Below are 14,171 nucleotides of genomic sequence, written 5' to 3'. Positions count from 1 at the left end.
GGGATAAACTTCTTTTAACTAATTCAGAAAAAGCTCAAAAATTAGCCCAACAATTTGAGTCTGCTCATGATTTTAATTTAAACGTTGTTAGTCCTATTGACGCTCAAATTTCCCTAGAATTTGATGATATTCTTTCAAAGCAAAATGTGTTTGAAAGTTCTTGTGAGACAAATATTGATGAACTTAAATTGATTTGCAAAAAAATTTAAAAATATGAAAGCTCCGGGGGAAGATGGGATTTTCTATATTCTTATTAAAAAGTTGCCTGAAAGCACTTTAAATTTTTTAGTTAAAATCTTCAACAAATGTTTTCACTTGGCTTATTTTCCCAATAAATGGAAAAATGCCAAAGTAACTCCAATTTTGAAACCTGGAAAAAGTGCTTCAGAGCCATCAAGTTATCGACCAATTAGTTTGCTTCCTTCTTTAAGTAAACTATTTGAGAGAGTTATTTTGAATAGAATGATGATTCACATTAATCAGAATTCTATTTTCCCTGATGAACAATTTGGTTTCCGACATGGACATTCTACTACACATCAACTTTTGAGTGTAACTAATATGATTAACGCTAGCAAATCTGAAGGTTATTCAACTGGTGTTGCTCTTCTTGATATTGAAAAAGCTTTTGACAGTGTTTGGCACAAAGGTTTAGTAGCTAAATTAGCTCGATTTGATTTTCCTGTATATCTCACCAAAATTATTCAAAATTATTTGACTAGCCGAACCTTACAAGTAAGCTATCAAAATTCATGCTCTGAAAGGACTCCCATTAGAGCTGGGGTCCCTCAGGGCAGTATACTTGGGCCAATTTTATACAATATTTTTACTTCTGATCTTCCTGATGTACCAGAAGGAAAAGGTAGAAGATTATTTGCTGATGATACTTTGCTTTCAGCCAAAGGTCGAAATTTACGGGTGGTACGCAGTAGATTGCAACAAAATTTAAATTCCTTTTTGAATTACTTGAAAATGTGGAAAATTTCTCCTAACGCTTCCAAAACTCAACTTATTTTATTTCCCCATAAGCCAAGAGCAAATTTTTTAAAACCTAATGAAAATCATTCCATAACTTTTAATGGGGTTTCATTAGAATGGTCTAATCACGTGAAGTACTTGGGACTCACACTTGATCGGCATCTTACTTTTAAAAATCACATTGAAGATATTCAATCTAAATGTAATAAATACACTAAATCTCTTTATTCTCTCATCAACAGGAAATCCAGGTTGTGTCTGCGAAACAAGATGTTAATCTACAAACAGGTCTTTCGACCAGCGATAATGTATGCAGTTCCGATTTGGTCTAGCTGCTGCGCGACGAGGAAGAAAGCCATCCAGAGGATTCAGAACAAGGTTCTGAAAATGATTTTGCGGCTTCCACCTTGGCACAGCACCGAAGATCTTCATCGGATTGCAGGCATAGAATCGATCGAAGAGATGGCCAACAAAATCATCTCCAACTTCAGAGGCAAATCGATGCAGTCTTCTATCGCAGAGATTCGTTCTCTTTACAATTAAGTTAGTTTTTAGGATTTAGGATTAAGTTTTTACATCTTTTTTTTTTTTTGCTTAACAGGATATTCTCCTATAAATCAAATTATTTATTGCTAAAGCAAATTTAAATCAAATAAACAATGTTTAAAATTAACTGTATCAAAGAGTTGAACTGATCATAATTGATCTGAACACTTTAATTTAACTTTAATAATGTAACTTAAATGTAATGATTAAAAGACTAATAAAGACATATTAAAAAAAAAAAAAAAAAAAAAAAATACAGCAGCACGTTTCTCTGGTGTGATCGAAAATCTCACGAAAGCGTATGGGTGTGTTGTGCAGATAACAGTATAATTTATTTGTTTCCGCCGGATCAAACTCAACGCAAACAATGCTTGCGCAATCACCAATGATCGAATCCATCAGCGGAATGTTTGACTGCCGTTGAATCGATTGTATCGATCACGTCAGAGCTACGAAAGGAATGTCGTTGGTAAACATTGACGGAAAGACACAAACTGTGTCTATCGAACAGGTGTGAATTTATCAATATGTAGGACTGAAAACTATCTGTGCAGACTCCTCAGGTGTTTCATATCAACTGATATGCTCGGTTCAACAAAAAATCTTGTGGAATCCTTATGATCGAACCAGGAAGCTTGAAAACAACAGGTTGATCACGACGATGACGATCAATCGATTCCCAAAGGCTTTCGAAGAATTGAACACAGACAGACTTAGAACGATTAGAACGTTCCATCCAGCCAGTTAGTTGATACCATCAATCCGCGTGCAATCATCCTAATGATCCAGTAGTGACCGATCTGAACTGGTTGAACCGGTTTTCGGATATGTCTGAGAGTCCCACCCCTGCCTCCAACCATATTATAAATGGCCGGGTTGAACTCTCATATGGCGCTGATTCCGTTCGGGTTCAACTTGTAATTAATCATCTACAAGCACCCACTAGCACTGACTACCGGCTGCCTAGTTTCTGTCCGGGTCGGTCTAGAAGGATTAAATCTGAATCTTAGAAATTTCCAAGAACGTTTACCCATCATCATCGACCGGAGGGTTCGGATTTCGAGTGAGCTTAGAATGAAGCCATATCTGTATAGAGGAGTGAATAGTTTTGTATTTTTTATTCTTTGTTTTTGTTTTAGGAGGAGACGGACTCGAAATTTCTGTGCAACTTTTTGCTCTTTCCGTGACGCGGTCGGTTCAAGCTCACGTCATCATAGTTTGATTACTAGGGTGACCTAAATTTATCTTTTCCTATCTGATATCTGTGTTTGAATACCAGTTAGAAATCATACTTAATTCAGTACGAAGTCTTGAAAATAAGGCCAAATATGATGTTGATCATGGTTTTATAAGAACTCAAGTTCAAAAGTGTTCCCGAGAAAAATCTAAATTAAAGCATAGCTTCAATCATATTGCTCAAAGTTCTAGAAAACTAGGAAATAAAATGAAAATCGGAATTATAGTAAGGGGACCCATTGACATAATATCTCGAATAATCTTACTTCAATATAAGTTTCAGAATTTTTCTAGATTTTTTTGGCTTAACAAATTAGTACATACAAATTTTGACAGTACCTGGCCATTTGATCTCGATTTTTTCAACATAAGATCCGGAATAAAAATCTAAGCAGAGTTCAGTGGTAATTCGAAAAAAATCTATAATAAAGTGACTAAAACAAGTGAGTGAAACAGTATATGCATTTGTTTTACGAAATAAATGAGCAAACTAAGTTTAACGTGTAGACGATTCATGCTGTTAGTTTCTGCAAAAAAATCGAAATCGTTGAAGGTGAAAAATAGAAAGAGATCGAAAACACGAGTGATTCTGCTAACGAATGTGAAGAAAAATGGATGTGTTGTGAATTTGTCCTGGTGAAATTTTAAGTAGTGTCCGAAATAATTAGATCAAGCACGACAAAGGCGCAGTTAGAAGTCTCCTCTGAAGGGTAAGATTACTGGACTGAACCAGATTAAGTATTCGGCAACAAACCATATCAAATTTAAACTCGATCAAAGAATCCGGTGATCGTAAAGCAGGTAGAGTGAATTGGATTGTGCATTTAAAGATACAATTATACGATGAAAGACTCGTAGTAAAGACGAAGATACTTGATGAAGTCCGATTAAAGATTCGGAATGTTTCAATACACGATTGCGATGAAAGACTCGTAAAAAAAAGAAGTCCGATGAAAGACTCGGGAAAACTAAAGCATGATTACGATGAAAGACTCGTAAAAAAAAATAGAATTCCGATGCAAGACTCGGATGATTTTTTCTGCTAAATTACGATGAAAGACTCGTTTAAGGAAAAAAAAGATAAATTACTCCAATAAAAACTCGGGCGAACTAGGATAGGCTTACAATGAGAGACTCGGTAAATAAAATTTTTTACCCATTAAAAATTTCGGAGAAATTCTTAGGTTATATTGGATGTTTTCTATTAAAAGTTTAACGATGAAAGTGTCGAAATGTTCAAAAAAAGATTGTTGAATCAAAATAATTCGATGGAAAGATAACAATTTACGATGAAAGACTCGTAGAAAAAAAAATCTGATAAAAAAACTTGAAAAAAAATAATTACGATGAAAGTCTCTTATCGTAAATTAGGATGTGTTGTTTACGATGAAAGACTCATGAGGAAAATAAGTAAAAATTGTGAGCGTCCTGCGAGTTACTCGAAGACTTGAGTCCTATGCAAGACTAGAAATATTTTAATACACGATTACGGTAAAAGATTTGTAGAAAAAAATTGAAGACGGATGAAAGACTCGTAAGAGGGAAATGATCAGAAGAAAACTCCGATGCAAGACTCGGATGATATTGGATGCATGATTTCAATGAAAGACTTGTGTAAGAAAAAATGAAGAAAATGATTTCGATGAAAGACTAGGATTATATTGAACATTTTCTATCTTAAATTTTTCGATGAAAGAGTCGGAAAGTAAGCAAAGGATGGTTAAGCCAAAAAAAAAAAGATAACCCGTGAGGAGAACAACGAAAACTGATGTAATAATTCAAGGAAATTAGTTGATAACGATGAAAAACTCATCGTAAATTAGGATGTTTTGTTTACGACGATAAACTCTTTAGGAAAATGTGTAGAAATTAAAGGTTCCGACGAAGAATTGTTGAAAAATGTTGATAACAAATAGTCCGATGGCAGATTTCGAATTATTCGGAAGGGGAATGATGAATATTCGAAAATTCCGTAGAAAAAATGGGTGATTTTGAATGAATGATTAGGATAGAAATATTTGTGAGTAAAATTGAATATAAAAACAACAAAATTCCGATAAAAGACTCGTGAGGATGATTGGTAAAAATAAAAAAATTAAGAAGAAAGACTCAGGTAACATGGAGCACGACAACGCCGTGAGTTATTCGTCGTAAGTTTGACCTAACAAGTATAAGTGAATCTTACAAATTCAATTTTAAACATACTCAAAAAAATGGAGAGAAGTTCAAATGTTTACGTCTGGTTTATAAAATTCATTGATCGTTGCTTGCTTCTGGAATTGGATGTTTTCAAAAATCATACAGTCTACTGTATGAACATCAGCATTCAAAAAAATACAAAAGTTCTTTAAACTGGATTGAAAGTTAGAAGAAATGAAAGATGGTGAAAATGAGCGGGAAGAATTTTATTTAGAAGCCATCACATAACAAATTATTGTTCAGCACGGGTCAACTACTATGAAGTGGTAGATACAGATAGAGTTGAACCTGTAATTTGCAGAAGGTTCAAATTCAATGCTGTCGAGATTTTGTGTGATCAAAAAAATTTGTAAAATTCCATCGCATATAATGTAACGAAAGTTGGTTTGCTAGGTTTCAAGTTATTCATAAAATTTCTTAAATTTTTAGATAACTATCCTTTTGTTTCAAAATATGTCATTACGGACGAACGGACGAAGTATCCGCCGTTTTATAGACGATAACTCGATCTCGGATGGAAATTCCGTCCCAATAACCGCGCTTGACAAGCTTACTCAACAGCTCGACTCTCTGTCTAAAAAAGTTGATGACATGGCTCAGAAGCAATATCCTCCGATCACAGCTCCCTCGTTCCCCCCTTTGAAAGGGACACCACGAACGTATCCGTCTCCGAACATTAAACGTCGCCGTGGCAATGATGGACATTCGCTTGTTGGTTCCACTATGACCGGGACTAAGTCTGTCGATCTTAGCGATCTGTCAGTCTCGTTCATTGTACCTCCTCCCGCAACACCAAAGTTCTGGTTGTACCTAGCTGGTCTCCAGCCGCAGATTTCGGACGATGATGTTAACAAAATAATATCCCGCTGCTTGAATCCTCCTACACCGGTTGAAATGAAACGACTGCTACCGAAAGGAGTTGATGGGTCCACTCGTAAATATGTGTCCTTCAAAATTGGATTGGATCCTATGTACAAAGATGCTGCATTGAACCCCATGACGTGGCCTACTGGGTTACTCTTTCGGGAATTCGTTGATCAGCCAAAAAACTACAACCGACAGCCTTTGACTCCTTCCCCAACGGTTCAACGTTTTCAACCTATGGAAGCTACTACCCCGACCGTATTTGGCCCTGGTCGATCCACAACCGCTCCACCGCACCTGATGTAGGCTCTGCCAGCATCTCTGAGAATGATGGGATCCACTCGGCTCCCATTTTAGCCAACGACGAAGACGAGATCTTAAACCTCAGCAGATTGTTTTGCGACTATTCTCCAGATATTGGAGGAAAAGCCAGCGATGCTTGGGTTTCATCACTAGGACGCAACGAACTTGGCACTTGGGAGGCCTCAAAGCCCCTCGACTCAGTCGCGCAGTTTCCAGCCAGCGTCTTCAGTCGTCCTAGCCCTGAGTTCGATAGTGGCAATGAGGTCCTCCAGCCTACTTTTCCAGGCAAGTACTCATATTCTTCTGGAACACTTTCCCTGTGTGATGAAATCTCAACCAATCCTAGATTCTACAATGGCCAGCAACACTCTTGGGTTTCTACATGGGCTTCAACACCAGGACGCATCGATTTGAGCTCTTTGGAGACCCCGGAGCCCTTCGACTCAGTCGCGCTGTTTCCAGCCAGCGTCATCAGTCGTCCTGGCCCTGAGTTCGTTGAAGGCGAGGGGGTTCTCCAGATCACTTTTCCAGGCAAGTACCCCATTACGACCAAACCATCCTGCTTGCGTTCCCAGTTTCCGCTTTACCACAGATCCATCTCGCAAAATCATCCGTACGACGCTCCTGCTACTATCTCTACCGGGTTTCCAGCTCCGGGGCGCAACGAATCAGGAATTACGGAGACCCCTGAGCCCTTCGACTCAGTCGCGCTGTTTCCTGCCTGCGTCATCAGTCGTCCCGGCCCTGAGTTCGTCTGTGGCGAATGGGTTCTCCAGCCTGCACTTTCAGGCAAGTATGCTGTCATTGACCGTTCTTCTCCGCGTGATAGATTCTGTTTTTCCAGTAATCGTCGTTCCCGTCTTGCACCCGAATCGTCTGACTCCATCAGTTGCTTCTATCAGAATGTCGGTGGTGTAAATTCGTGTGTTGTCGATTACCTACTTGCTACATCGTGCTCCAGCTATGACATCATCGCCTTCACTGAAACATGGCTGAACGACCGCACGCTTTCCAGTCAGATTATCAGTCCGGACTATGCAGTCTTCCGATGCGACCGTAGTCCATTAAACAGCAAAAAGTCAATCGGAGGTGGAGTGTTACTTGCTGTGAAATCTGAACTTCCATCTATGCTAATCGAAGACAACTCCTGGGAAGATTTGGAACTTTTATGGACCCGCATCGACCTCGGCGACCGGAAACTTTACTTGTGCGTAGTGTACGTGCCTCCCGATCGCTCCGGAGATCAGGTGTTAGCTGAATCTTTCTCGCGCTGCCTCACCAAAGTTAGCTCTATGTGCTCCCCTGAAGATGACATACTCGTTATCGGTGATTTCAACTTGCCCGGTTTGAAATGGTGTACTTCGCGTAGTGGCTTTCTGTTTCCGGATCCCATACGTTCTTCGTTTTCGGCATCCTCCAACATCTTTTTAGATAGTTTAAGTACAGCGACTCTGCGTCAAATCAACAATATCGAAAACGAAAACGGTCGTTTGCTCGACCTTTGTTTTGTTAACGAAGGGTTTAGAAATCCAACAATCGATTTAGCTCACGCTCCCCTTGTTAAGCCTGTCCCACATCACCCCGCCTTAGTGATCTCAATCGATGTTGCCAGGATATTTGCTCCCGCAGAGAAAACAAGATCCTTGTATCATGATTTCAAGAATGCCGACTTTGTAGCTATCTCCCTCGTTCTGGATTCTATCAATTGGGAAGATGAACTAGATTCTTCTGATCCTAACGCAGCTGCCGAAAAATTTTCAAATATTCTCAACTACACTATCGATCGCCATGTGCCAAAACGCAGCGTTGATGGTGATCTACGAACTCCCTGGGTTACTAGAGAACTGCGGCGACAGAAAACTGCTAAAAAATGCGTCTCCGAAACTATAATAAGCACAAGTGCCTTAACACGAAAGATGAATACCGAAAACTGAACTCTGCTTATAAGAAATCATTCATTCTTTTCGTAGCGTTTATTTATTGGAATTGTTTAGAGATTCTTTGCCGGTTTTCATTTTTACACTAAGTTATCGAATGAAAAACCTTATTTTTTTATCAAATTCAATGTATTAACCAGTTTTTAGAAGAAGAAAAATAGTTTGTGTTTAAGCCATATATCAAGATAGAACCACTGACCATACTGACGGGACACTCGATTTCGTTTGTTGGATAATTTTCCAGCAGTACGCAATTTCAATTCCAGAGTGCGCAGCGATCTAATTGAAGAATTGATATCCTAATAAGAAGGTGCCAACCAAATTTTATGGAAAATAGGCAATTTCGAAGATACAATCGCGCTAAACAGGTAAAGTTTTCCTGCAGGGATTTTTTGTCAAATTTTGCAGGGTTCGCAATACCGACGATAGGTGGCAAAATTAGACAGAACATGATCGGATTGTTCTAAGTGTCATGTCAAGCAGTGTGATCAATGGTAGAACTATCATTTTTCTAGCTTAACCTGATCTTTTCAATCTAGTTTGTGCAAATTTTTAGTAATTCAGCACTTTTTATTGGCTTCGGGATTTCCCGGGATTTTTTAGCATGAACATTTGCGATTTTTTTTAAATTCCGGCGCAGAGCTTGAAGAAATCATATTCGTTGACCGCAGTAGGGAATGAATGAGAGAAAATAAATTTCTTCCCCACGTTTTTTGAAAGACGATGAAATAAAATCATGATAGCCAAGACGAACTTCCTAATGACAGTGAATACATGATTTGGTTTCGTCACTCACTTATTCAATCTACAAAGTCGTGACAGTAAACGAACAACTTAATCAGGTCAATTGGATTTTTCAAGATCGGATGTACTATCTATTCTACCAGTAAACTGAAGAATTTTTCTCCGGATTCCTAGCAATGACGTCTAGACGTTTGCGAAATAAACTTAAAGTGTAATGTATTGTAAACGTGTCAAAAATTGGGTGATAATCTGTCAAGTAGTTTTTGAGATAGTGTCCAGTACTGAAGTTCATTGACAAGTTTTTTTTGGGCACGATAAAAAAAAAATTCAGAAAATTTTCAGTGTGAGACCCAAAAGCAGCTCAAAATCAACTTTTCGACCAAAGTTCACATGGTAAATCGTTTAAGAAGTCCTAGAGGATTCAATATTGAACAAAAATTTTAATAAAAATGAAGATGATTGATTCCATGAAGTAAGAGGAATGTGAGGGTTCTTTCAAGCTCAATCCGAATAATATGAAAAGACAAAGTTATAGAAAAATGGCAAATTTTTATGTCTGGTTTGTTTAGCTGACCTGGCCGGTTTCCAACCAGTTGACAAGCCTTGCCTGTATTTCCCGAAAATAAACAAGGAGAAAAAGTATGAAAAATTGAAAGTCTAGTACTTGAGAAGGTTAACGATCGGTGGAAACTTCAAATTACTCAGTCGGTCATAACGATTGGCACGGCGTTAAACATACAAAAAAGACTGCCTCCAAATGAGATCGTTTTACCTGCAAAGCACTTCAATAAGTCAGACAAAGTTTATATTTTGTGTAAGTTGGATCAGAAATCGTGCCGTTACACAAAAACGGTGTTGGAGTGATAAAATGTCAGATATGTTGGTTTTGTGCCAAAGAAGGATAATCTGTTTAATTTGTTATAACTTCGATCAAATTTAAAATTTTGAGTTATTTTGAAGCTTCAGGAAAAAAAAGGTAATCAAAAATAGCCATGAATTTGAAAAAGGGTGATTTATTGTATGCATTAGAGATGTTTCCTTATTGGACGCTATCTCAAAAAACCACTTTACAGAACATCCCAAAAAATTGCATATGTAAAAATAACATTAACAGGTAACTTCGCTGAAAATTTCATTAATTTAAATCCATGCATTTAAGAGTTATTCACAAAACAAGATGTTGCATTTTTCTCGAATAAATACACTCCTAATGACCTGGAAGAAGAGTTATTGGAACCCTCGTCAAGCATTATTGTAGAGGCGTTTATCTTAAAAAAAAAGCGTTGTTTGCTATCATGATTTCTGAATTCAGATGACTGAGTTTTTCAAAAATCCAAATTAACGGGTAGGGGAGAGTGGGGTAACGTGGACCACTCTGAATCAATGTGGTGGAAAGAAGGTGATGAAGAAACACGCACACTAATACAGAACTCGTTATTCAAGAAGTAAAAAGGTAAACAAAGCCTACGTCACTTGCCAGGATGTTTATGTATCCTAGGCGAGAATTGTAAACAGCAGTTGGCAATGATTTTTTTCTCTATAGTTTTCGCTGTTGGTTGTTTGTTTGGAAATGCAACTGACGTCACAAATTGTCATGGTTTCAATGTTTACAAAAAAAAACTTTTACTAACACTTAGCACGGGATTTCCATCGTCACCTGAGATGTGTATACAGGTTGACTCTGAATATCTCAGATGTGTCTTGAGATAAAAATCTCAATCCAACTGTCATCGCCGTCGCCGTATATGTTGTTGACTTAAATACGCACCCGCTAATTGCATCGATGGGGAACCTAAAGTCCATAACAAAAATATACGAATACGCTTATGATATTAGTTTTGCCATCACGTGGAAAAGGAATTTTTGATGAAATATCAATAAGTCACACAAACGCAAGCAATTTGCAAATCATAGCTTTTTTATGTTTTTATACACATTAAGAACTAGAATACGTTTTCCCTATTTGTAAAGTTTTCTTGTGCCAAATGAAGAGTTTGTTTGTCTGAATTTGTTTGTTTGAATTGTTTTGTCCATCCTATATAAGGTATTTTGCCAAAACGTTCGCGAGCCAGGTTTTTGAATCTATTCAATCATACACAACTCTCTTTTTTATTTCATCATTTGAAATTGCTTTAAAATAACGAAATGAATTTTGAAATTAAAGATTTTGGTCATCTCATAAACTTTGCATGGTATTTGGTCAATTTGGATTTAGTGGCCCACAATTCCCCACCATTTTTCGAAATAAAAAAAATGCTTTTTTTAAAACAGCCATTTGAGGAAAATAACTTATTCAAAATTTAAAAAAATTGCCTATTGAAAGAAAAAAGTGGCCCATGATTCCTCACTCTCCCATACGAGTTTGAAATGACTATTTTCGACAGTGAGTTTCAGATTTCTATTTTGACTAATCGGGGGCAATGATGGAAATGTGAAATGTAGACATTGAATGGAAAATTATTTCACATTCATCCAAGCATGCCAACAGTTTTGAGCACTTTTGCCAGGAATTTTCGGGTAGGAAACTCTAGTTATCTAAACTTACTACATATTGAAACCTTTTGTTTCCAGCTCATATTCTATATGTCATTGAGAAATATGATTTTCTTGGAATAATTCATAAAACTACCCGAAATCCCAAGATTCAAACGATTCAAAGATTCTTACTCATTCACGGGTTTTTTTCTTCTCTCTGTCACCCTCATACTTGTCTCATTTGGACTGACTTTGAAGGCCGGTCGATTCATTCTTGAGGCATGGGGCAGAACCTAAACGCCTTCTGGGCAGAGTCTCTCCACCTATTATGCTATGCCAATCACTAACTAACCGCCGACTGGATGGGGCAACAGGTTGTTCTCATGATTGTTAGACACTAATACAAGTTCGATCACATGTATTGGATCGAGTGTTGCTGATCCAACTCATGCTTATGTGTCCGCTTCTAAATCAAAACTTTCCATATCATTTGGCCTTGGCCTAAAACATTCACCATATGAGGGCTGGTCTGCCTTTTATGCTTCTTTTTAAGCTTTGGATAGTTCGACCGAACTAATTTGGGTATGATTCGGTGCATTCCAATGGGCAAAACAAACAAAAAGCTTCATTATTATTTTTAACCTTCAAATTCAGATTTATTCGGAAGAAACCAGAAGAGTCATATGAATGAACAAAATTTTAAAAATTGATTAATAAAATTGAAAAAAACTGTCATATTCTTCGTGAGCATATTTTTCTGATATAATAATTCTAACTTTTTTCCTTTCCTTCCTCCATTCCAGGCGAGGGTTGCGCGGAAAAGCCGCTGGCGACGCTGTGGCGCAACTACACCCAGAACAGTAAACCGGACGTGATGATGAAGCTGTGCCTGTGTCCCTCGGGGCTGAAGGCAACAACCAGGCAGCACGGCCTCACCGAGTACTGGTCCCACCGGATCACCTACTGCAGCTCACCAAAGAACTATCCACGGGTCTTCTGCTGGATCTATCGGCACGAGGGCCGGAAGCTGAAGCACGAGTTCCGGTGCCATGCGGTCATCTGCGCGAAGGAGTCTATTGCGCAGGACATCAGCAGTACCTTGAAGGTAAGAAAATTCAAAAAAATGCGATCTTCTGTGTATTGAATTTGAGTTATAAATTAACTATTTTGTGCTCTTTTAACATGAAACATGAGTTAGCTGAATTTGAAAATGAAATTCAAAAAAATCTCAGTAGAACAGCTTTTGAATTATGATCCAAATATTAAATTTTGAAACAAGAAAAAAATCTTGTGTAACATAAATTTGAAATCTGTTTTGCATATTGAACGTGAAGAAATTTGCTATCGATCATCTGAATCTCATTTTTCCGTATAATCAGCAGTTTTGTTGATATTTGTGAATTTGTGACGCATAAATATTTTACCAGCATTTCTAATAAAATATTTATAAAAATTAAGGAGTGACCTTCAACATGAAAAATTGTAAACAAGATTTGAATGATGTCTAAAAGCACTGATCACACTGACATAACACTTAGAACGAAATTTCGTTCAAATTTTGTCTAAAAGCCTCCTACCGTCGCGTAGACATTGCGCCGCAGAAGTTCGAGCATAAAAAATGACTCAATAGCATGGACTCCAACCAAGGTTGCCGAAAAAAATTCTGTGTTTTTGAGGAAAAAAATTCTGACTTTCTGTTATTTTACCCCTAAATTCTGTGATGGTTTTCTGTGACGCTATTTCCTTTAATTTTGTTGAAAATCCCTTATAAATTAGGTCAGCTTTACATTTTAGTTGGGGAAAATCAATAACCATTACCAATCTCACCAATCTTTTCTAATTCAAAGTAAGTAATCTTAGTTTTATATTGGCCAAAAATATTATAATTTTTTAAATCCATTCATAATTTAAAAATTCTGTGAAATCTGTGAATATTTCAAAATTCTGTGATCTGTGACACAGATTCTGTGATGAAAATTTGCTCAAAATTCTGTGAAATTACTGATTTTTCTGTGATTTCGGCAACCTTGACTCCAACCTGTTCAGTCCGTTCGAGTAGTCTGAACTGATCGATGTTTATCAAATGTCTGGTCTAATTTTCCAGCCGGGCTACAACATCTATGGAAGCGCCTCTGGTGTCGACATTGCTCGTTAATTTTTCGAGCAGCCAATAATCGAAATCGAGTGTCCAGTCAGTGTGGTCAGTGGTATTACTTGCAGAATATTCGGTGATACAGACGATACTTTTAGCACTGACCATACTGACTGGAAACTCGATTTCGATTATTGGCTGCTCGAAAAATTAACGAGCAATGTCGATACCAGAGGTGCTTCGATCGATGTTGTAGCCCGGCTGGAAAATTAGACCAGACATTTGATAAATATCGATCAGTTCAGACTACTCGAACGGACTGAACAGGTTGGAGTCCATGCTATTGAGTCAATTTTGTATGCTCGAACTGCAGCCGCGAAATGTCTACGCGACGGTAGGAGGCTTTAAGACAAAATTTGAACGAAATTTTGTTCTGAGTGTCATGCCAGTGTGATCAGTGCTAATATCATTGTTAGCCCAACTTATGATGCAACTTTCATCTGAAGACACCAAAGTAGGCCAATATCTCCTTTGAGAGTTGTGAAAGAAATAATGACAATAAATCTCTTTTTTTTGCATCGAAAACAAACAATGTTCGAACAACTGCACTACCATAAGAAGGAAACGCGCGCTTTTATAAACATTGGAACAAAGGTTCTTATCAAAGAAGGTAAAAACACTATTTTTTCTTGCTTTGTTGAGTGTTTACAGCAAAACTGACTTCAATTTTCAAGCAATAATTTAATAGCGTGTCCGTTTATTCCCAATTTTGCACCAGGTCACTACCACTTTTGCAC

At 37.6% G+C, this 14,171-nt stretch overlaps 1 protein-coding gene across 4 annotated transcripts in view; it reads left to right on the top strand.

Annotated features, from left to right (window-relative positions):
- LOC129754912 (uncharacterized) overlaps positions 1 to 14,171 on the top strand; it is a 286,153-nt gene that overhangs the window by 261,935 nt on the left and 10,047 nt on the right. For all 4 annotated transcript variants that reach the window (XM_055751177.1, XM_055751175.1, XM_055751173.1 and 1 more), the window contains one exon: positions 12,086 to 12,387. In XM_055751177.1, coding sequence (XP_055607152.1) covers positions 12,086 to 12,387 — 302 coding nt within the window. The remainder of the gene's footprint in view (positions 1 to 12,085; positions 12,388 to 14,171) is intronic.

Source organism: Uranotaenia lowii, chromosome 3 (genome assembly GCF_029784155.1).
Source record: "Uranotaenia lowii strain MFRU-FL chromosome 3, ASM2978415v1, whole genome shotgun sequence".
NCBI classification, from domain to species: domain Eukaryota; kingdom Metazoa; phylum Arthropoda; class Insecta; order Diptera; family Culicidae; genus Uranotaenia; species Uranotaenia lowii.
The sequence above is the reverse complement of the archived record's forward strand: the minus strand, read 5'-3'. Positions and strand labels throughout refer to the sequence as shown.